At 39.7% G+C, this 22,123-nt stretch overlaps 2 protein-coding genes across 11 annotated transcripts in view; one reads left to right on the plus strand and one right to left on the minus strand.

The window, feature by feature from the left end:
* Fas3 (fasciclin 3) overlaps positions 1 to 22,123 on the plus strand; it is a 292,347-nt gene that overhangs the window by 42,086 nt on the left and 228,138 nt on the right. For all 5 annotated transcript variants that reach the window (XM_086830399.1, XM_086830395.1, XM_086830396.1 and 2 more), the window contains exon 2: positions 4,565 to 4,722. The gene's annotated coding sequence lies outside the window, so the exon portion shown is untranslated. The remainder of the gene's footprint in view (positions 1 to 4,564; positions 4,723 to 22,123) is intronic.
* LOC110178111 (uncharacterized) overlaps positions 1 to 22,123 on the minus strand; it is a 140,364-nt gene that overhangs the window by 32,419 nt on the left and 85,822 nt on the right. For all 6 annotated transcript variants that reach the window (XR_015271102.1, XR_015271101.1, XM_020945125.2 and 3 more), the window contains 5 exons: positions 17,970 to 19,191; positions 15,474 to 15,572; positions 14,970 to 15,096; positions 14,780 to 14,876; positions 2,569 to 2,701 (listed from right to left, as the gene is read on the minus strand). Coding sequence is in view for 4 of the 6 variants with exons in the window: in XM_020945125.2 (XP_020800784.2) it covers positions 2,569 to 2,701; positions 14,780 to 14,876; positions 14,970 to 15,096; positions 15,474 to 15,572; positions 17,970 to 19,191 (1,678 nt within the window). In the remaining 2 variants the exon portion in view is untranslated. The remainder of the gene's footprint in view (positions 1 to 2,568; positions 2,702 to 14,779; positions 14,877 to 14,969; positions 15,097 to 15,473; positions 15,573 to 17,969; positions 19,192 to 22,123) is intronic.

The following is a 22,123-nucleotide window of genomic DNA, read 5'->3' on the forward strand; positions in this document are numbered from 1 at the left end:
GCGCTCATTTGTTTAGTTGGACAAGAGACAGGTGATGTGCACTTAAAGAAAATAATTAAAATTAATCAGGAATGAACCTAGTATTATCAAAACGTTTTGAAGCTATAGAATTAATAACTACAAATTTATATTTCTTTCTCTTAGGGAATTTTTGTATCCCGTGTAAAATGGGAACAAATTCCCCTAAAAGCTCAGCATTTACTTCCCATATTTAAGGTTATTTTTTCTAGTGCAACACACCAACTTGGACCAGGCGTGGACTTGGATTTGGATTCCAGATTCCGCATTCCGGAGCGGGAGCCAGTGAGTGACGCTGCCCGTCACTCGTCGCGTTGTATTTCGGTTCGTTAGGTTTGCATTTTTTACAATCACTTTGGCAGGAGTTGCTCCAGAGAGGACCCTGCCGAAAGGGAGTAGAGCACCGTCCTGAGGATAAGCACGCTTTGCTGCATTTGCTCAATAGTCACTCAGATTCGCATTTTATTTACACGACATGTGAGCGGGCGGGCCAGCGGACACAACAATTTCAGCTGAATTTATTTGCAGTAGTTAAAATAAAATGCTCGGTTTTATTTTATGCAGCGGCAGCTGGGATTTCACGAACCTCGGAGGCGAGGTCGGTTTATTTTGATTCTACTTTTATTTTGGTACTTTGCCAGTAACAGAACAAGCCAAGGTAGGTCAGTTTTTGTTTGTTGCCCCTGTGCCGGGTTTCACTTTGATTTCTTCGATTTCCGAGCTGGTTTACAGCCTGGGCTCAACGGGGATTTCCGTTTGATTATATGGAAATGTGGCGGGGATTTGTTTGGCAAGTAATTGGGAATTTTTCGTCTGCCAGTATAAAGTCGATTGCTTATCGGTAGTGGGTTAAAAATATAGGTTTCCACGGATTTTAATACGAGAAAGTCGATTTAAATCAACATTAATTGTGTTTGTGGCTTAAGAGCTGACATAAAACCAAATATTTTAAAAGTTGAGGAGATTCTGATGGGTAAAAGTAGTTTAGCATATGTTTCTTATCACACAAAAATGTTATATGAAACAATTAATTACTCTCCTTTAAAATCCAATACATTTTTGAAGGTCTGTCCCGCATCCTTTGGCTTATTGTCTTTTCTCTCCACTTTATGAGATGCCCCTCCATTATTTTTCACCCATTCTCCATGCTCCAATTTTAATCAAATTTATTGCTCAATTTGCCAGTTCACTCGGTTCACTCAATCCAATTTCCTTAGCACGAAAAAAACGGCATCAATTAAAAGGAAACATTTTTCTGCTGACCTCAACGGAGGCGAAGATCGGGAGAGGGATTGGGATGAAAATGGGGCAAGAGGCGGCCATCACGGAGATTGGCACAAACTGCTCGCTTTTATATGATTCCCATAGAGATGTTCATATTTGCAAGGATTCAAAGTTGTCTTTTGGCTTCTTCGGCAACTATCAAAAAGCACGGGAAAACATCCTTGGCCACTACTCCCCCTCACACATCGTGTACATATGCGCTGCGATTGTGCTAGTAATATTTCTTTGCTAAAAGTTTTCCTGCTTCATATTTCTTGTTGGGTTTTGCGGATGATTTTCCTTCTCAGCCATGATTTATTGACATTTCCATTTACGGCTACATAAATGTTTCAACGCAAATGCCGGAAGCGATTTGTTGCTTTTGCAGGCATTTCTTATTTTTATTTTTGTAGTTTCCTCTGTGCCATTTGCCCCGATTCTTTGTGTGTGCAGCAGCTGCAACACTAAAATATTGCCAGGACCTCGGAACACCCAAGGACCTTAGAGTCCGTGGCGCGGAGTGGGTGCAAATCAAAATGCAAAACGGAAAACCAACAAGGAAACTCAAATGCTGGCCGGGGAGTCAAGGCATAAGTCAAAAGCTGCTTCTTGCAACTCAGCTCCATTGCTCTCTATTTTATTCCATGCTGTTTTCTTTCACTTAAGAAAATAATGGATTAAGAATTGAGAAAATTGAGAATTAATTAATTTCCCATTTATAATAGTAATCATATAATACTAAAAATCCATTTAAACACGCAATATTTGATCTTGTGAACATATTCACAATTTTCTTTGAGTGCACGTCTGTTTGCTATTTGGCAAGTGGACCCCTTGCGGCCTCCGCCCTCTTTCCAACCTCACCCTTCCTCCACTCCGCGTACACAAGGAAATATGAACTGTTTTCCTTTCGCTTAAACGAGGCCTCTCCTCCTTTCTTGTGCCAACTAGGTGAGTGAGCAGCAGCGTATCAAAGGAAATGGTGCAAAAATATGGCACGCGGTAAGCAGCGGCACGAAAGCCGCCTCAAGGGCCGCCATCTACTCCGCCGAAACTGCTTTTTGGTAGCCGGCCAAGATACTTTTCAACAACTTTTTCGCCAAAGACTCGACTCGTGCCAGTCCAAGTTTTCCGGCAGAAAAAAAACTAGTGAAAAAAGAGCGGCAGCAGCAGTAGCGTCTGGAATTTTTCTCGTTCCCGGAATACTTTCAGTTTCCCAGCTGCTTTCCGGAATGCGCCCGTGTGCCTATGCGGCGTATGTGCGATATTTTTCGATGTTGAACTCACCCTGAGCCGAGGTGCAGGTGGTTAGCTGCGGGGAGTAGCGATCCGTCAGCCGCTTGATCACATCAATCTGCTCCAGAGTCAGCTGCACTGCATCGCGATGCTGCGCCTCACAGGGGACATAGGCGGCCCAGAACTGCAAAAGCGGGGAAAATAATTCAGATTAGGTTTTTGGGGACTTGAGTGGCACTTATTGCTGCAATATTGTTGCTTTTAAAAATATATATTTGATTATATTTAACGCTTATTGTTACTTAGTATGGGAGCTTGCCAATTAGTATTCAAAATATATTAAAATGTCTCAAACACTAGCCTCTTGTTTCATCAGTTTTCTTCTTATGTCCCAACAATGTATCATGTTCTTTTTTTTTGAGTCTGCGAATCTGAAAGTTTTTTGTTAATTGCACATTATTACGAGGAGTGATATACAACCTTCTATAAACAGAACCTCCTTGAAGAGAGCGTGGAAAAATAGGAAACAAGAAAAACTGAGCGGAGGCAGGAGCAAAACAGTTTTATCACGTTATATCATTAAAGGAAAATAAAGGCACGTACGTGTCTCCATGGAACTGAAGCCAGAATGAGGAACGAACGAGGACGAACGAGCTGGCAGAAGGCGAAAAGCGATTCGGAAAAAAGAGCAATTAAAAAGTTTTGGCTTTTTGTGCTCTGCACACGGAAAGGAGGAGCCGGGAAAAGTGAGGAAGCCCCAGTAATAAATAATTTTTAATATAAATTCGTGAGAGGCCTGAACCAGCAAACCCGGAAGAAAGGCCCTATTTCTCCAGCCACATTTTTCGTTCATTTCTTCTCTTTTTTCGACGTGCTAAGCACGTAGTTTAAAACCATTTCAGTGCCGGGCAGTAAATTAAAACCAAAAACAAGAGCCATACTCTAAATGTTCATTTGTTTTGTTTCTGTTTCGGTTTCCCTACCCCCCAGTTGATGATGATGATGATAAAGTTTGGCGTAATTCAGGGAGGAAAATTCGGTTTGCTTCCAGGTTTGGCTCTGATGTGCATATGAAATATGTAAAACTTTTCAATAAACGAGTCACAGAAAAACAATTACGGACTGAGATGGCATGAATGAATGGTTTGGAGTGTGCAGTCGCTCTGTGTGAGCTCTGTGTTAGTTGTAGAATTGGATTTGCGAGACTCGGGCTGTCGGACTCTCCTGGGAAACTCTTGGCCCCTGCATTTGTGCAATTTTAATTGCACAACAGACGAGGAAATTTTGTGGATTTCCCAGCACCTGCTCTGCGCCGAATAAACACTGAACAATAACAAGGACAACTGCACATGGAATTCCATTCCCTGCAAAAGGCAAAAGTTTATCCACAAGGCCCCTGTCCCCCACTCTATCCCCCGTCAGTGTTGATTTTTAGTTGAATTTTTCCGGGCAGCCCTCACTTATGCATACCGAGAGGAAAGCCCCGGAAAACCCCAAAAATGGGCGTAAGTTCCCGACTGCCAGACTGGCTGACTGCCGGACTGGTGGGGCTTATCAGGTGGCCGAGTACAGGGGCATTAGTTCAATTCGGGTTAATTGTATGGACCATGCAGTCGTAACTATGGCAATGCCACACTCCTCTATATTCATTACCATTTGTGTTCATTTGCGCTCCTGGACTTTGGACTCGAAGTTCCGGATTCGGGTTTCGAGGTGTGCCCCGGTGACCCCTTGCTGAAAAACTGAGGCTAAATGATAACCGTGCTAATGGTTGTGCTTGTTTAACGGCAAAAAATCCAGGGGAAAATATGATTGCAGCATTCGTATGTTTCTGGTAATTAGTTAATTACAAAGAATTATTCGACAGAATTTCGGCAAATTCAAGAACGGGTATTTGGCATGCCAATTTTTGATTTATTCTGCGATAGATAACTGACTTTCCACTAAAGTCTTAGAAGATAGAAAATACAAATATTAAGATTATTCCACATTCTTATGATTATAACATTGTCATTTTACTAAATTTAGTATTCGTATATTTTTTTAGATTTAAAAGAATCAAAGCATTCCACCAATAAAGTTCCAGTCAACAGCAAAATATTCCTATTTACGTGTTGTGCGAGATCACTAAAAAGTAACAATATCGTGATAAAAAAAAAATACAAGAAATACGCGAATAAAAAAGACATCACATTATAAAAACCGGTAAGTGAAAAATTCATTTCATTTTTATATTTAATATATTGTGATTCTGTCGAGTTTTTATACTCTTGCAAGTATTATAATTTAAGTCAGATGAAAGAGTCATCTTCGACCTTATAAAGTATATATATTCTTGATTAGCATCAATATCCGAATCGATCTAGCCATGTCCGTCTGTTCCACCGTCCGGTCGTCTGTCTATCCTTTTTCACAGCTTAATACCTGTAGCTAATCACCTTCGTGCTTTTCTCGGGGGTTATTTTTCTACATTTATGCAAGGGAATGAATATTTTACCCGTCAAAAACCTTGTTTTCTTTAGTTATTGGCATATTTAAAATCCCATTCTACCTATTAACAAACTAACATTCATCGATTAGAGGACAACTCTTTTTTGTGCTCATTAAATTCATAAAAGAGCAATTTATTAAAAGCTTCACCAAGTGGAAAAGGAAAATGCCCTATCACCGCAGACAACAATCTTGTGCCAAATGCGAGGGTCTAAGAGAAACCCATGGAAATCTCACTTTTTTTTTTAGCTTTTTTTTTAGCTTTTTTTCTGTTGCTTTGTTTGCTTTTTATACCCTTGCAGGGTATTATAATTTCAGTCAGAAGCTTGCAACGCAGTGAAGGAGGCACCTCCGACCATATAAAATATATATATTCTTGATCATAATCAACAGCCGAGTCGATCTATCCATGTCCGCCTGTCCGTCTGTCCGTTTCTACGCAACCTAGTGTCTCAGTTAAAAAAAAAAATTATAACATTTGAGAGAACTGAGAATGGCTGTGGCTGTTGTCGGAAGACTGACAATCGAGGTGGCGATAACATTTTCAGTTTTCAACAGAATTTAATCAAATTTGAGATATAGCCATTTTATGGTATTCTACAATTTTGTGTTTAATTTTATGAAAATCGGACTAATATATCATATATCCCATAAAAACGGTCGAGAAATTTGAGAGGACTAAGAATAGCGGTGGCTGTTGTCGGATGACTGACAATCGCGGTGGCGATAACATTTTCAGTTTTCAACCGAATTTAATCAAATTTGAGATATAGCCATTTTATATTATTCTACAATTTTGTGTTTAATTTTATGAAAATCGGACTAATATATCATATATCCCATAGAAACGGTCGAGAAATTTGAGAGGACTGGGAATGGCGGTGGCTGTTGTCGGAAGACTGACAATCGCGGTGGCGATAACATTTTCAGTTTTCAACCGAATTTAATCAAATTTGAGATATAGCCATTTTATATTATTCTACAATTTTGTGTTTAATTTTATGAAAATCTGACTAATATATCATATATCCCATAGAAACGGTCGAGAAATTTGAGAGGACTAAGAATAGCGGTGGCTGTTGTCGGATGACTGACAATCGCGGTGGCGATAACATTTTCAGTTTTCAACCGAATTTAATCAAATTTGAGATATAGCCATTTTATATTATTCTACAATTTTGTGTACAATTTTGTGAAAATCTGACATATATAACACATAGCTCCCATAGGACCGATCGCGAAATTTGAGAGGACTGAGAATGGCGGTGGCTGTTGTCGGCAGACTGACAATCGCGGTTGCGATAACATTTTCAGTTTTCAACAGAATTTAATCAAATTTGAGATAGCCATTTTATATAATTCTACAATTTTGTGTAAAATTTATGAAAATCGGACTAATATATCATATATCCCATAGGACCGATCGCGAAATTTGAGAGAACTGGGAATGGCGGTGGCTGTTGTCGGAAGACTGACAATCGCGGTGGCGATAACATTTTCAGTTTTCAACAGAATTTAATCAAATTTGAGATATAGCCATTTTATGGTATTCTACAATTTTGTGTAAAATTTTATGAAAATCGGACTAATATATCATATATCCCATAGGACCGATCGCGAAATTTGAGAGAACTGGGAATGGCGGTGGCTGTTGTCGGAAGACTGACAATCGCGGTGGCGATAACATTTTCAGTTTTCAACAGAATTTAATCAAATTTGTGATATAGCCATTTTATATTATTCTACAATTTTGTGTAAAATTTTGTGAAAATCGGACCATATATCCCATAGAAACAGTCGAGAAATTTGAGAGGACTAAGAATAGCGGTGGCTGTTGTCGGAAGACTGACAATCGCGGTGGCGATAACATTTTCAGTTTTCAACAGAATTTAATCAAATTTGAGATATAGCCATTTTATGGTATTCTACAATTTTGTGTAAAATTTTATGAAAATCGGACTAATATATCATATATCCCATAGGACCGATCGCGAAATTTGAGAGAACTGGGAATGGCGGTGGCTGTTGTCGGAAGACTGACAATCGCGGTGGCGATAACATTTTCAGTTTTCAACAGAATTTAATCAAATTTGAGATATAGCCATTTTATATTATTCTACAATTTTGTGTAAAATTTTGTGAAAATCGGACATATATAACACATAGCTCCCATAGGACCGATCGCGAAATTTGAGAGGACTGAGAATGGCGGTGGCTGTTGTCGGAAGACTGACAATCGCGGTTGCGATAACATTTTCAGTTTTCAACAGATTTTCATCAAATTTGAGGTAAAGCCATTTTATATAAGTTTGAAATATTGTGTCAAATTTCATGAAAGTCGGACGACTATATCACATAAGTGCCAAACAAGCGATCGTTTGATTTAGAGGAAAAATGCAAATCTGTGAATGTTAAACTGCAAATATAATAGGTACAGTCGAGTCCCGATAATTCGTACCCCGCTAAATCGAAAATCGCGATAATTCGTAAAAAATTCTGTCCCCTTGAAAAAAAACTCGTTAATTCGTAAAAATTCCATACATTTTGGTCCCCTCGTTAATTCGTATTATTTGGCGCAACGCAAAGAATATTGAATTTCTTATAAATCGTAATTTTGTTTCGTAACCACTTATAAATCGTAATGCAATGCGAAATTTTTTGTAGTTAAAGTACCGTTAGATTTTGCAGACAGCTATTATATTAAGGCTTGAATTTTTATTTTTTATAATTTAATGTTCCTGCTTAATTGTTTAATTTTTTGTTATTTTAATTTTATGTTATTCTTTAATTTTCCTTTAATTTGAAAAACGTACAAATGAATGTACATACTTATAATGTTTGTTTAATTTTAATAAAGTTAAATACATATGCAAACATGGTGTGAAATGTAAAAACCCCGGTTATTCGACTCTTTCATTTTTGAGCCCCGTTAAATAGAAATCTCGATTAATCGAATTCCCGTCTAATTCGTAAAAAAAGTGATCCCCTTGCCATTTCGATTTATCGGGACTCGACTGTATATATAGGTGCATGAAATTAAAGCAGGTATTACTTATTTGTTTTTAACACAAATATATATAATTTATAATGTATGGATTCCTAGTCATAGAAGTTCTATCTGCAAGGGTATATAAACTATAATAAATAATATAATATAAAGCGGCGTGCCGAAGTTAGCTTCCTTTCTTGTTTTTAATTTTTTTTGTTGCTTCTTTTCTTCGCAAAAGCCTCTTAAAACATTTGGTTAGACATTAAAACGGGGTCCTGGAGCCGATGGGATGAATGTCCGTCTGGATTTATGATTGGTGGCAACAGGTACACTGCGGCGTATACTCAATTTTCTATGTAAATGCCCACGTTTCTCAAAAGATAATTGCTGTGGGCCATTCCTTACTTTCCTGCACAATTTTACTTTGTACGTTATAAAGTTAAACTGGTTTTACACAGCAGAAGTCAATGTATTGTGAAATGATTAGTTTTTCAAGTTTTCGTTTTCCAGGTCTAATTCGAGAAGTAAATCAAGAACGAAACCATTTTTACGAAAATATTGACAGTAGAAGTTTTTATTGAATGCAAAATATATTCAAAAGCTATATGTATATGTTAAACCGTGGGAATTTTTTCATTTTTCTTTTCCCCTTTATATCCCCATTTTTCTGTGTATTTCTTTATTTATTTTTGTCCCCATTTTTTCTTATATCCCCAGCTCTGTTCTGCACTTGGTAAATTCAATGGCAGCAGTTGGCATTCATTTCTGTTCTCTCCGGGTAGCGAAAACATTTCATTTATTCTTTGGGTCTTCGGCGGGGCGTCACCTGTTGATGGTTGATGTGTGTGTGCCATTGTGGTACTGCTTTCAGTCTTCATTTTCGACCATCTTTCAGCCCATTTTTAGCCCCACTTTCCCCAGTTTTAAGTCCAGTGTTGCCCCCTTTTTCACCTGAGTTATCATCCACCTTTTCCACTCCTACCTGTTTTTGCGCATATGACTTCACAATGGCCAAGCCAAGCACCTTTGTTTGTCGAGAAGTGAATATGAAACTCGAGGGTGGCCTTTTGTGTATTTGGCTTTCTGAAGGCGCCTTCAAGTGTGTTTAAGCACGGCACTTGGCCATTAGCCCACAAGGCCGAGTAATCCTCCTCCTTACACCAGCAGTGCCATCATTATCGTCATCATCGTGGCCAAAAGTGTCGTCGCCTTTGGTGTCCTCGAACCAGGTCCCGTCCTCGTCATCGCCCCCAGTCCCCATTATCATCGTCACACATACACATCCTGTGCTGGGCACAAAGTATATTAATATTTAAACTGCTTTTCGGTGGCAGCAACGAAAACAGCAACTACAGTTCCCTGAGGGACAACATTTTGGCTTTAAGTTAATTGTGAATCTGGCCATGTTGTTTTCGGTGTTGTGGAGACGGTGGCCATATGCGTGATTTGTTGTCAATGGGCGACACGTGTGAATGTGTTTGCCTGATATGAACAAGAGAGTGTGTGTGTGTGCAGGGTAAAAAGCGAAAATAAAAACTAATATAAAAAAAGGGCCTAAACTAAAACAATGAAAGGCCAAGCCCTTAAAACCCTTGTGCATTATAATCCTAGCTATTAGATTTACTGACAATAAGTAATTAATTAATGACCTGCAGATCACAAGCTCTGTTCTAGTAATTTTCCTTTGTGTAATTTTACGTGCCCTTCTGTGGTTATTTGTGCAACCTTGTTGCTATTATTGTTTGAGCATTCATATATTTAAGTCAGCACACAACTTACAATAACAAAGCAGCTGGGACCAGAAGTTGCTCCAGAGTGGTCAGACTTATTGGTAAACATATAATATATACACACACCTATTCTTTGTATATTTAAAGTCAGGGTAAGGGCTTTAAGTTAGTTTCCAGAAGGAATTTCAGCCTTAATTTAATTGCAGGTCGTCATTAAATAATTTATTGGCTCGCTTTAAATTAATACCTCTCTCAGCATGACTTTTAATTAGAAACTATCACGCCGCAACTATAATAAATAAATTCATAGCTACATTTTCAAAGCAGATCTCGAGGCATTTATGCAACTCTATGCAAGGAATGTGTTCTTTATGAATGTAAAGTTATTTCCGAAGGGCAGGTCTGTTTTTGATTGCTTTGCGGCATTGCATTGCATTCCATAATTACTGCGGGAAAGTAGGAAGTCCAATTCAGGGAAATCTGGTCCATAAGCCCAGCAACAGCTTGTAGGCAGCTAGTAAAAACCGCAAGTCCAACACCTTTGCAATCCCACAAGAATGCAACAAGGGGCACATAACCAAGAGTCCGCAAAACAAATCCCCTGAAAATCCAGAATGGTTTTTTGGCCACAGAAAAAATTGTGTGGTGTTTCCTCTGGTTCCTGGTTTTATTTCGGCTTTCAGTCAAGAGACCCGGTGTCAGTGGCTACTTCCGTCTGTCTACCTGAGTGTCTGTTGTCTAACCAACACTAAATACATTTTTTATCCATGCATGGTATTTTAATTTTAGTCAGACGGTTGCAACGGTACACAAAAAAGTCGATCTACAAGTGTTGCTTAGAAAACAAATATACTAAATTTGTTAAAAAAATCGTCCATTAACAGTATCAAAAATTAAACAAACCTAGGAGAGAACTTTACTTCGGGAAGCTGGAGTTTATATACCCTGCAGTGGTATCAGAAATCGAGCATAACTAAGATTAAAATCGTTATGTTAAAAATGTTACAATTTTCAAATTTTTGACGATTATTAGCAATGGTTTAAAATGTAATTAGCCATAACAAAATTTTAAAATTTTTGCAAAACATAAATTTTTTCCCTACAAGATTCGCCTGTTTACCCTCAACAAGAGTATAAATGGTTTATAGGGTTGGAAATGACTCCTTCACTGCGTAGGACGCTGTAGGCTTAAGTTATAATACCCTGCAAGGGTATACAAATTCCCATTCTGGATCATATATTTATATGACAATTTATTCTACAAACCAAAACGTTAAAAATTAATAAATAAGCCAAAAATGCATTAATTTCGATACGGTATTCCGTGCTGTGCTAGTTTATAAAAGGTTAATAATTCTGCATACTCAAAAATAAATTTTACAATTTTCAATTTTTTGACAATTTTTAAAAATTGTCTAAAATGTAATTAGCCCCAAAAAATTGTTGAAAAAATCTTCAAAAAATTGTTTTCCTTCCTACATGCCTAGACAGATTTGCCTGTTCACCCTGATCAAGAATATATATGGTTTATAGGGTCGGAAATGATTCCTTCACTGCGTTGCAAGCTTTTGACTTGAAAATGAAATTTATTTATTTTTGTGTATTTTAAACTTTAGACTCAGTCTAATTATCTACAAAAAAACTAACTTTAAGGGTATGCCAACCATGGCTTATCAAAGTAAGCTTTCTTCTAATAAGTTTGTTTAAATTTCAGTCCGAAAAGGTCTTAATTTAATGCAACACAGGGCTGGAGGTTAAGAATTAAATACCTTTTACTGATAGTATGTCATGAAAAAAATTCCGTTTTTTTTAATATGTGCTGAACCTAAACAATTTAATTTAAACAATTGTGTTTCAAAATATGGTGAACAGAATGCCCTTCGTTTACCATAGAGGGTATGAAAACCAGATGCAGAACAACAGTCGAGCAGCGTATTTCCCCTACCATAACGATGCCATGTCCTCCGTGTCCTGCATGCCCCAAATGTCCTGGATGTCCTGGCCCAGATTACAGCCTTCTCGTCGTCGACGACGACTACTTCGTTGCGGCCACTTCCGCTCCAAGCGCGTCCGTCGTCGCCATTGTTTCCCCTTCAGCCGCTGCATGTGCACTTCCCATTAGGCTGTGTGTGCGAGCGAGGAGTTCAAGGATAGCTGTGCCGTAGAGTGGAGCAAAGGAGAAGCGCCGAAATGAAGGAAGTAGAAGGCAGAAGGAGCAAAGGATGAATGCAGGGCAGTCATGCAGCCGGACAAGGGTAACACGGCGTTTCCGTGTCCCGGCCCCGAAAAACAGTAGCCAACTTTTTGGAGCTTCATGATGTTTCAACATTGTTGCTACCTGTTTCTGGCTATCTTCTTACCGCTTACACGAAGAAAAATATTACAATTCGATAAGTAATCGTAAATCGTACAGTACTCAGTAGGGTTTTTGTTACCATTTTAAATGGAAAATAGTAAAAGAATTACATAAGTAGTTATTGTTTTTCAATATATAGTCAAAAACTCAAATTTAGTTTTTCTCTGTATATTATCTTTTGATGTTCTCCATTTCTCATCAAGGCCTCCGCTGTACAAGGGGCACAGATGTTTGGGTTTTTGTTTTAAGGAGAATGCCTGAGTCTCGGCCAAAAAGTGCAGCCAACATACAAGATTTTGAGTGCTTGATGGTTTCAACGTGATTCTCCCCCAAGTCTATTAAATGGATTTTTTTCTTCAAAATCCCTGCTCCCTTATATTTCTTAAAACTCTTTGTTTTTGGCTTTCAAAGCGCATTCGTTGCACGTTTGGCATTTTGGGCAACAAATTGTTGAAACATGTTGTCAACTAGTTAGTTGCCACGTTGTTCTGTTGTTGTTATTGTTATAAATTTGGATGTTGTTGCTCTAGTCGCTGGGTTAGTCAGTGGGCAGAGCAGGCTTATTAGGTTAACTTGTTTGCGGGGAACGTGTACATTTTTTCCTTTTCTCTAGGATACAACTAGTAAAGATACCCGTGAAAAAAAGGCATTCCAGTTATCCCCAAAGATTTGTTAATATACCAATTTCGAAGAATAAGGAGAGTGTACTTCTAGTGTGTTGTCTAAACTCAATATTGAAATTATTAAGTCAAGCATTCAGAAATAACTGGACAATTTTATGTCGCCCATAAATGATACTTTGAAGGGTATATATTATTTTACGCTCCCAATTAAGCGCAGCGAGTTACATTTTCCACTTTCTGACTGGCAATTAACTACAGCTTCTCCCACGTTGCACAATATTTTGCTGGCAGTCGACTGCCGTCTGTCGGAACTGTTCACCGGAAGCCATTCCCGTCAAGGCGTCAACAAGTTCAATTAGCTAACCGAAGGAACCAGAAATTGCCGCAATAACTTGCTGCGCGTTCATCGAACATGAAAATCAAGAAGTTTTCTCTGGAGTGTGTCTATGTGTGTGTGTGCAAGTGGAGTTTTCTCAGAAGGTAAACTGAAGCCATAAGAGTGGGGTGCATCGCACAGCTGCTAGAAGTGTGAAGTTTTAATAAGCATCACACGTTTAGTGCGCCATAAAAGCAGCCGAAGGTCCTCAAGGAAAGTTGCAATCTGTGCACAGAGAAAAATATCTCTTATTAAAGTGAGTAATATTTTTTCTAAAATTAATTAATTCATCACACTTTCCTTATCCTTAAAGATGACTGATTAAAAGGTACAATTTAATTTGATATAAATTATACTTATGCCGCAATTTCTCTATTTAAATCATGTGTATATTTTCGGTATTGTTCTCGGTACCTGCTCATAATACTCACTTCCTGCACTCCTGTGATTACAAGAGTCAGGACTCAAGCCATTTGGCGGGGTAATTAAATTGAGTGCTGCATAATTTTACTTTGCGGCTGGTTGGAGTTGGCAAACTGGTGCAATTACCTGTTAGCCCTCAACGGCGAAAAACACACACAAAACTGCAGCCAAATTTATGGGACTGTGGGGAGGGACATCGAGAATGAAAATGCATCGGGAAAGTTAATTTTCATTATGGTCGAGGCAGGTGGAAATGTGTTGTTTTCCCTTTTCCGCTATTACCTTTGACTCGTTCGCGGCGGACGTGAAAAATCGTCCTTGCGGTTACGAAGAGAGAATGAGGAAATAGAGGAAAATTCTCTGGACAATTTGAAATATTCAAGTGGTTTTCGGTTTTCCCATTGATTTATGAACTTTTCGCAGGTTAATCGTTTCTCTACTTCTACTATTTTCTAGCCAGTTTCACTCATTAATCCTGGCTGCCAGTCCCGGTCACGTCAATCACGCGGGGGGAGTACATTCTCCACTCTCTCTTTTTATTCTCAATTAGTTGAGCAATTTTCGTGAGTTTTAAATGGCAGTCACTCTATCTGCTTACTCACTTTAAATAAAGCTCACAAATTTCTCGCGTAATCGAACCATAAGCGAATCAATAACGGGCATCAAGTGGATATATTCCACCACTCCTGGTGGCCGGTCGCCTGGCAAAAAATAATTAAGAGCCTCATCATCGACAGCAGAAAGAAGAAGCTGTTATAGGAACATCCCTCGGCTCCAGCTGCTGGTGCTGCTCCTTTGCTCCTTGCCAGTGCTTCTGCTCCTTGTCGAGTTTTGTGAGTGGTCTATAATTAATATTTTTCTTGCCTTATACCGGAGACTCAAAGCAAAAGTCACCTCGTTGTCTGGACAACGACTTGCCTCCAGATAAAATATTAAAAGAGCATTTTCGCCCTTTGGCTAAAGACAATGAAGTTGGAATGCGTTTTTTTTGTGTTGTTATAACATTTTTAGTTAGATGTTTATTTTGTTTTTAATAGATTGAGGAAAATATTGTAATAAGAGCATGGGTATATGCTTGACAATTACAACACTTATTTATTTAAGCTAGATTAAGGTTCAAGTTATATGAAAGAATTATATAAACTTATCCTTGAATAAAATAAAATTAATCAATCAATTATTTATCTAATGGAAATTATTGAGTTCCTGTTTTTGTCTATTAAAGTGTTTTAAAATTTCCATAAGACTTTGCAGGTGGGGCCAAGGGGGACTTACCTGTGCTGATATGCGTCCCTTCTTCAGTCGCGTGAGGTCCGTGTGACTCCAATGGCTGCGGCCCCAGGGCATTACATTGCGCAAATCCTCATCAAAGCTGGTGGCGGGAGAGAGGCGACGGGGGATAATAACACAAAATTGATATTAAATTTTAATTGCATTTCCATGTGCGATGGATGGTCATGCTCACTTGAAGTCGTTGAGTTTGTTGTGCAGGAACTTGCGGATATTCCAAGGTAAATCGTTATGCCCATCGATTAAGGGCACTTGATCCAGCAGCTGAACAGCCACGCGCAGTCTCTCCTCGAATGGGGCACCTGCAAAGGGGGTTATGTCATGAGAAGTCATGAGAAAAAACTTATAACTTCTATTTACACATCTTTTTTATGTTTTTTATAAAGGCCTTTTATTGAAATTCCTTTCTTTCCCGAGTTATTTGGCCCAGTGCTTTATCAACAGTTGCTAACCAAGTTAAATACATCGTCACTCTGGCACGCATTCCGCATCCGACACTGGGTCCCAGGGATCCCTTGGACTGGCCCACGTGTCGTATGCGTTATGGTAATTGAATTATTGTCCATGGAGTGTCTGTGTCTCCACCAGGACAGAGTCTGTGGAATGCTGAGCTTCTGTTCAGTTCGGTCCGGGTCTGCTAGGTCTTTCTCTCCCCCATTCGATTCGAAGCGATACTCACTTGCTGCCACACGTAGCGCCAGTGGCACGGCCACACTGGCAGCGCCAATTATCAGGAGGATGGAGCTCACAGCCAGCCAGTGCTTGGCAGCATCGAATCCTGCAGGAGGAGAGCAGCGTCATCAGCATTCATGATGACCAGGGGTTCCACATCGGTTATTGTTGTTGCCGTTGTTATTGGCAGTTCAATGCCAAGTCGTTTGCAGCATCGTTGTCATCAACATCATCATCATCATCATCATCATCAGGGACAGGAGTAGGAGCAGGAGCGCCAGCATTGGGCGTCATAGTCGCAGTGGTTCCATTGTTCATTGTTCGATGTTGTGTTGCATTTTGTGTGTGTGCAAATTGCCGTGACAGTGGCATTGATTACAGCACCAGCAACAACGCCGCAGCATGAGTAGAAGCATCGAGAAAATCAGAAAAAGCATCAGTGGCAGCATCATCGACATCAATATCAAGTTGCGGCAACGGGTTCGCATCAAGGAAGCACAGAAAAGAAAACGATAATAAGGAAATATGGTTAGTTAAACGTTTAAAATTGAATTGCTGCACTGGCTTTTCGGTCTACGAAAAAAGGGGAAAGAAAAACCATCTTGGAGTTGGTTTTTCTTCTCCCCCCTTTCGAAGTAAATTGAGTTCGATCAAGCAGAACAACTTGTTGGAAATGTGCTGAAATTAGCTCAGAGCGAGGATTTCGGACTTCTAATTCAAGCAACGTTCTCTTTCCTTGAATAGTTTGATTAGGAACTTTACTTATTTGAAGTACAGGAAACTGGGAAAGTTATTTGCTACACTATGTGTGTCGTAAATACGATATATTTAATTGCTTAGCCAATAGAATTTAGAGCTAAAAAAAAGGAATGTGTTTATAATTATCAATGGATTTTTCTATATATTTCATTCGTTATTTTTTAAGCCACAACTACCATTTAGCAACTTTTTGATTATAATTAACTTACAAATTACGAAACATGTTTACTATTCTGTTGTCTGATTATTAAGGAAATGCAGTTGTAACCACAAATCCACACTTAACTCACATTATGTGAAGCTCAAAGATTTTCCATAATACTCACAGATATAAGCTTCTTACTTCTCCCGGGGTGAAAATCAAGACCACACAAGTCTGAAGCACAGCAAATCGACGAAAATGCCAATCTCATTATTCGATTTCGATTATGCGAGCTATCAATGACGAGCTGCTTATTTCTAATTGTAGTCCAAATTTTGATTATGCAAGTAAAATAGATTCAAATGGAGTTGGGAACTTGAAGCCGAAGCTAAGCAAATAAGCCAAGTGAGGCGAAAAACTAGCCCTGGGCATGGACTTGAGGCAGGAAGGGACGGGGATTGGATTCAGGCACCAGCATGAGCGATGGCTGCAATGTATCCATTTGATTACAGTGGCTGGCACTTGGGCGATTCCAAAAGTGAATTACCGATAAGCAACTGGAAAATGAAATGAAAGGCAATGTGCAACCTAACGAGGAAACTCTGCTCAGAGCGGATGAGTATAAATAGGTGTGCGGTGTTACGGCAACTAGAAATGTGTGCGAGCACTGCGACAAAACGGATTACGAAATATACATTAATGTGAAGATATTACAAGAAAAATTTGGAAATATAATAATTAAATAGAAGGTCTTTTGAAAATTGAAATAAATTGCTAAAATAATACAAGTTAATTGCTGTTTTTGGAAAACTACCACTCCTTTTTTTTTTTTTTTTTTTTTTTTTGTGTAAAAAAGGGGGTTCAGTTGGCTGCAACCGCAGTCAGCGATTTGCATAAATTTAAGGGAGGGGAGACACAGGACATCGTCCGCAGTTACGCAGTTTTTGACTGCTAACGAATTGCAGTTGCCAGGAGACATGACGAGGATGGGAATGAGCAGCCCGAGACTGATGATGATGATGGCAGGACCAGGACCAGGACCAGGACTAGGGATAGGACCACGACCAGAATGAGTATGGTGATGAGGATGACAAGGTTGGTGGATTGGTGGATGCTGTTTCTGCTGATGATGATGAGACCAAAGTCACGGGGGCATTGGCAACGTTTAACATTTAGCAGCCATGTTACATGAAGCGCAATCAAACGGCTAACGACTAAATGGCAATGTTCCCCGAAGGACGGCCAACGGGCGGCGGAATATTAAGTGCAATGTCATGTACAATGTCTGGGAGCAGGCCAGATCCAGGCAAATACCCAAATACCATTGCATACTGAATGCAAAACGTCATAAAATTCCATCTTAAATGAGTTCGGGGGGAGTCACTGAAAAGCCAAAAAACAGTAGCGGGATTTGCCGTATTTAAAAACGATTACTAGTTTCAACGAATCAGACAGCTAGAGATTTGTAAAGATACTTGTCCTATAAAATGTAATGAATTTAGATTGTCTAGATGACTCATTTATAAGACTTTTTTAAGCCTGTTGTTTTAAAAAAAAAAACATGTTTGTAAGTCCTGAAAGAAAATCCCTCCCGATACTTACGGAACGAGTTTGTGCCGGAGCTGGAGGATCCCCTGCTGGGACACTGGCGGTGCTTCCAGGGCATGATGCTCGTGACGCTCGAGTTGAGCTGGTGATGCTTTTGCGGCGTAACCGAGCCCGAACTGGGGCCCGGACCAACTCCTCCCATTCCGCCCGCGTGATAATGATGAGGATGCTGATGCTGATGCGCGTGTGGATGCGAGTGCAGATGATGCAGTGAGGTCTGCGATTCGCGCTCTTTGAGGCCATGCCCCATGTCACTGTCGAAGGAGGAGAGTGTGAATGTGGAGGATGCGGCCAACCCCGATGCATTGGTTGACATTTTTTGGTAGGGAACGCGGCAAGAGCCGCTCCCAGGTACTACTCCTCCGCCACCCCCATCGATGTTGACCAGGTTGTTAAAGCTGCGACTATTAACTGGCAGCGTCCAGTCCATGCTGCTGGTGTGAAATATTGCCGGCTGTTGCTGTGGATTGGGGTGTTGCTGTTGCGAGTTCTGGTGAGGATTCTCTTGCTGCTGCTGCTGCTGCTGCTGTTGGGGAAAACTGAGCAGGGACTGGGAGAAGCATCGACATCGCTGCTGCTGGAAGTGTGCCATCTGCTGCTGATGATGCTGCTTCTGCAGGTAGCGACTATAGTGCGCCAAGTGTCTGGCATAGTCGCTGCTAGGCCCAATGGTATTGTATTTCGACGACGACAAAAAGCACAGACTGGGATCCGATTTCTTCGAATGTGGTGAAAAGATCTCGTCCTCTTCGTGAGCGGCAAAGGGGGGCGGTGGCTGCTGTGGCGGCGGGTTCTGTAGGCTCTGTAGGTTCTGATGTGGGTTCTGAGGAGGCATCGTCTGCGGCAGCTTGTGCCTGTGATTGTGGGCATGTCCCGGCGGCTGGCAGAGATCTGGCTTGGCGGCCGACTGATTGTTGTTGCCAAAGCTACTGCCGCTGTGGTTACTGGTCGTGGTGGTGCACTTGAGCAGCGTGGCGGTGCATTCGTCCAGCGCCGATTTGGTGCACTCCTGCAGGAGATCGCTGCTGCACAGCTGGGACAAGTGATTGTTGTTGTTGCCACTGCTGCTGCTGCTGTCGTTGCTGTGCTGCTGCAGCTGCTGCAGATGTTGCAGCAATCGCAGGCTCCGCATGCTGCCATTGCGCTTCATCGAAATCGACGGCGGTGGCGGCACAGGCGGTATGACATCTACATCCGACAAACTGGGCGTGTCACTCTGCGGCACCGAAAAAAGAAAAGAAAGAGGGCAGGATGTGAATACAGTTGGATGTCATGCAAACAGAGGGGAAATTCGCATTAAATCAATATGTGGACATGAGCAACTTCCGGCGGATATGAGGCTACGGTTGGGTTAAATTCTATTTCTTCTATCCAAATGGTTTTTCTTTAAATACACTAAAAGCTACAATTAATTTGTCATGCATCAGTTTTATATTTCAACAAAGTTCTTGTTAAGAGTACAAATTGAAAACATTTTCATTCTTGTCTTAAAATTGTCCTATGAATATTATGCATCCTGAAGTACTAATCATCACAATTTTCCTTTCCCATTTTATTCAAGTAGATTAAGTTCTCCCTAAGAAAAAAGGGGTAATAAAAACTGGCCTTTTTAATATGGTGAGAATCAAGAGGAAAAATATGCAATGCACTTTTTTGCCGAAAAAAATTAGCAAGATGCTGGAAGATGACAGAGAGAAAGAGAGAGATTTAGAATTATCAGGCATGGCTGATGGAGTGAAGACATTCCTCTTTAGGAAACGCAGGACGATGCCTCTTGGCTACATAAAATTTAATTATGCCATAGACACCGAAGCAGACTAAGGAATTCCCACACTCACGCACAGGTTCACATGAAGGGAGCGCAAAAAAAAGGGCAGGAAAAAGGTTTATCCCGCACAGCTCCCTCGCACAATTTTCCGACACTTTTCCCAGAGAGCCGTGGCCATGCCAAGTGCCCTAATTGAATTTGCTTCGGTCAGCATCATCATCGTTCGTGTCATCATCATAATCATCGACAGGAGAGATGCTTTGGGACTTGAAATTGAATTTCAGTTACGGGAAATACATTTGCATTGATTTGCTTTCTCCATCTTACATTTTTTCCTTTTTATTTCTTTTTGTTTTGTGTATTTTTTCGTCCTTGGTGGAATTATTATTTTTATGCGTCTGGGGGCGAATCGAAACGCATTGCTATTAATAAAAATTTCCTTTGAATTTTGATTGCTTTATGCTTAGATTCAAAAAAAAGAAAAGTGTGCTGTTGTTGTCTGTGTGTCTCCTTGCTGATTATATTTTATTTACTTTGTCTTGTCCTTTTCAATGGCCGTGTCGTGTCCCTCGTCGCATCCTGCCCACTGCTTAAGTGGAAATTGAAATTTTCATATTTTCATTTGGTAATTTATTTATTCTTTTGGGCCCACCTCCTGTCCTCTCGTCCTCAAATAATTTATGCAAATATTTAGTGGCCGGCGTGTGCTGAATATTTTAAGACTGGCCAATTTGTGAACGCTTTTCTTTTTACAATTTTTCTTCTCTTTGAATTTTTTTTTGTCATGCGGTACTTTGTATGGGATGAACACCTTACGGGTTTCCTCATTTCAAACGAGATCGAAGTTTAAATTGTGAAATTTTAATTGAAATTGGGGGAAATTGTTTTTGCAACTATAAATAAGTGAAGAACACTCATGTAAATCTCTTGGTTTGAAAAGAGTGCCTAAATCTTTTTTTTTGTTAAATTTGAAAGAGGTTTCTCATAAAAAAGACAATATTATTCAAACCACATAATGTAATGCAAGAGCATTCAAGCTTTCATAATCCCGGAAGAAATATGTTTGATGATTAACATGTTCCTTTGAAGTTCTTCTTCTTCCTCATCGCTTTTCAGAACATTACCTTTTTTTGAACCGTGCTTACTATAAAAGTCTAGTGCAGCTGCTTTGACTGCGAATCAGTCTCTAATTAATCCTTGTCCTACTTTCTTCTGCTATCCTTTGCCCCTTCAAAAACTTACGTATTTCATTTAAGGAATAAATTGCTGCAAAATTGCATGCAACAGTATATGCTTAGTTGGCGTTTATGTCGCAAATTTTACGACATGTTTATGGCGGGGGAAAGAGGGTTCAGCGAATAGCAAAGAAATGGCGGAAAACTGAAGGGGTTCGGGGACCCGCGGGGAACCGCATCTCGTTGCGTTTTTGAGCATTAAATTGCTTGATATATCGCTTTAGTTTCTTCATCGCGCTGTTTTTTTTCGAATGGAAATTTTTCGCATTCGCCTCATCCCCGTCGTGTGCTCTTTTGAATTATGCTTTGCGTCTTTGTCTCGTTTTAAATTTCATAATGCACATTTTATAATAATTTTTCGTCTACTTTGCTGCAATTTTGTGCAATTTTTTACTATAATTTATGTAACTATACCCTTCTCTGCCCTGCCTGCAACTTTCTGCTACACTTACAGCATTTTCGTCATGGAAAAGCGAAGGGAAAAGGGTTTTCTGGAGAGTTTCTGGTGTGTCGGGCGTAATGTTGAGTTATGGCAGTTTTGTAGTTTGCGAAAAAAAAACTTTTACGAACGTTTCTCCCTCTTGCTCTGTCTCCGTTTCTCTGTCTCGGTTTTTCCCAATGCTGCCCGGGTATTTAGTTAAATGTTCGTAAAATTGAGTGTTGGTTATATTTTACTGGGAACTTTTCTCTTTCCCATCTCCTGCCCAAAAAGAGAAAAACAATCGCCTTTAATCGATTTGGGGAAAAGCAATAAGCAAAAAACTTTTATAAATACTCAAGTTTGTTTTAGTTTTCTGCAGCAGTCCAGGAAAAACTCTCCTTCCTGCCAATTTGTAATTATCCATCAGAGCTTTTAACTTTACGACTTTATCAAGGGCCATTTCGGCTTTTGTTTGTTAGCTTTAAAAGAAAGTTGTCCAAAAAATAAAAAGGAAAGTTCCCAATTATTAGGGCTGTAACGTGGCAAGTTTGGCCATAAAAACAGCGTGTGAGGAATTCGGTATGGCATAGGGAAAGATGTATGGCTACTTTCCATACTATATTACACATTTATTAATTTCGGAGTGTAATGATATTTAGGTGTGCTAATTATTTGTTTTATGCTTCAAGTGTGCACTGACCAGATCACAAATACTTGATACAAA

This window comes from Drosophila serrata, unplaced genomic scaffold (genome assembly GCF_035046125.1).
Source record: "Drosophila serrata isolate PLE 108 unplaced genomic scaffold, ASM3504612v1 contig_240, whole genome shotgun sequence".
Classification (NCBI taxonomy): domain Eukaryota; kingdom Metazoa; phylum Arthropoda; class Insecta; order Diptera; family Drosophilidae; genus Drosophila; species Drosophila serrata.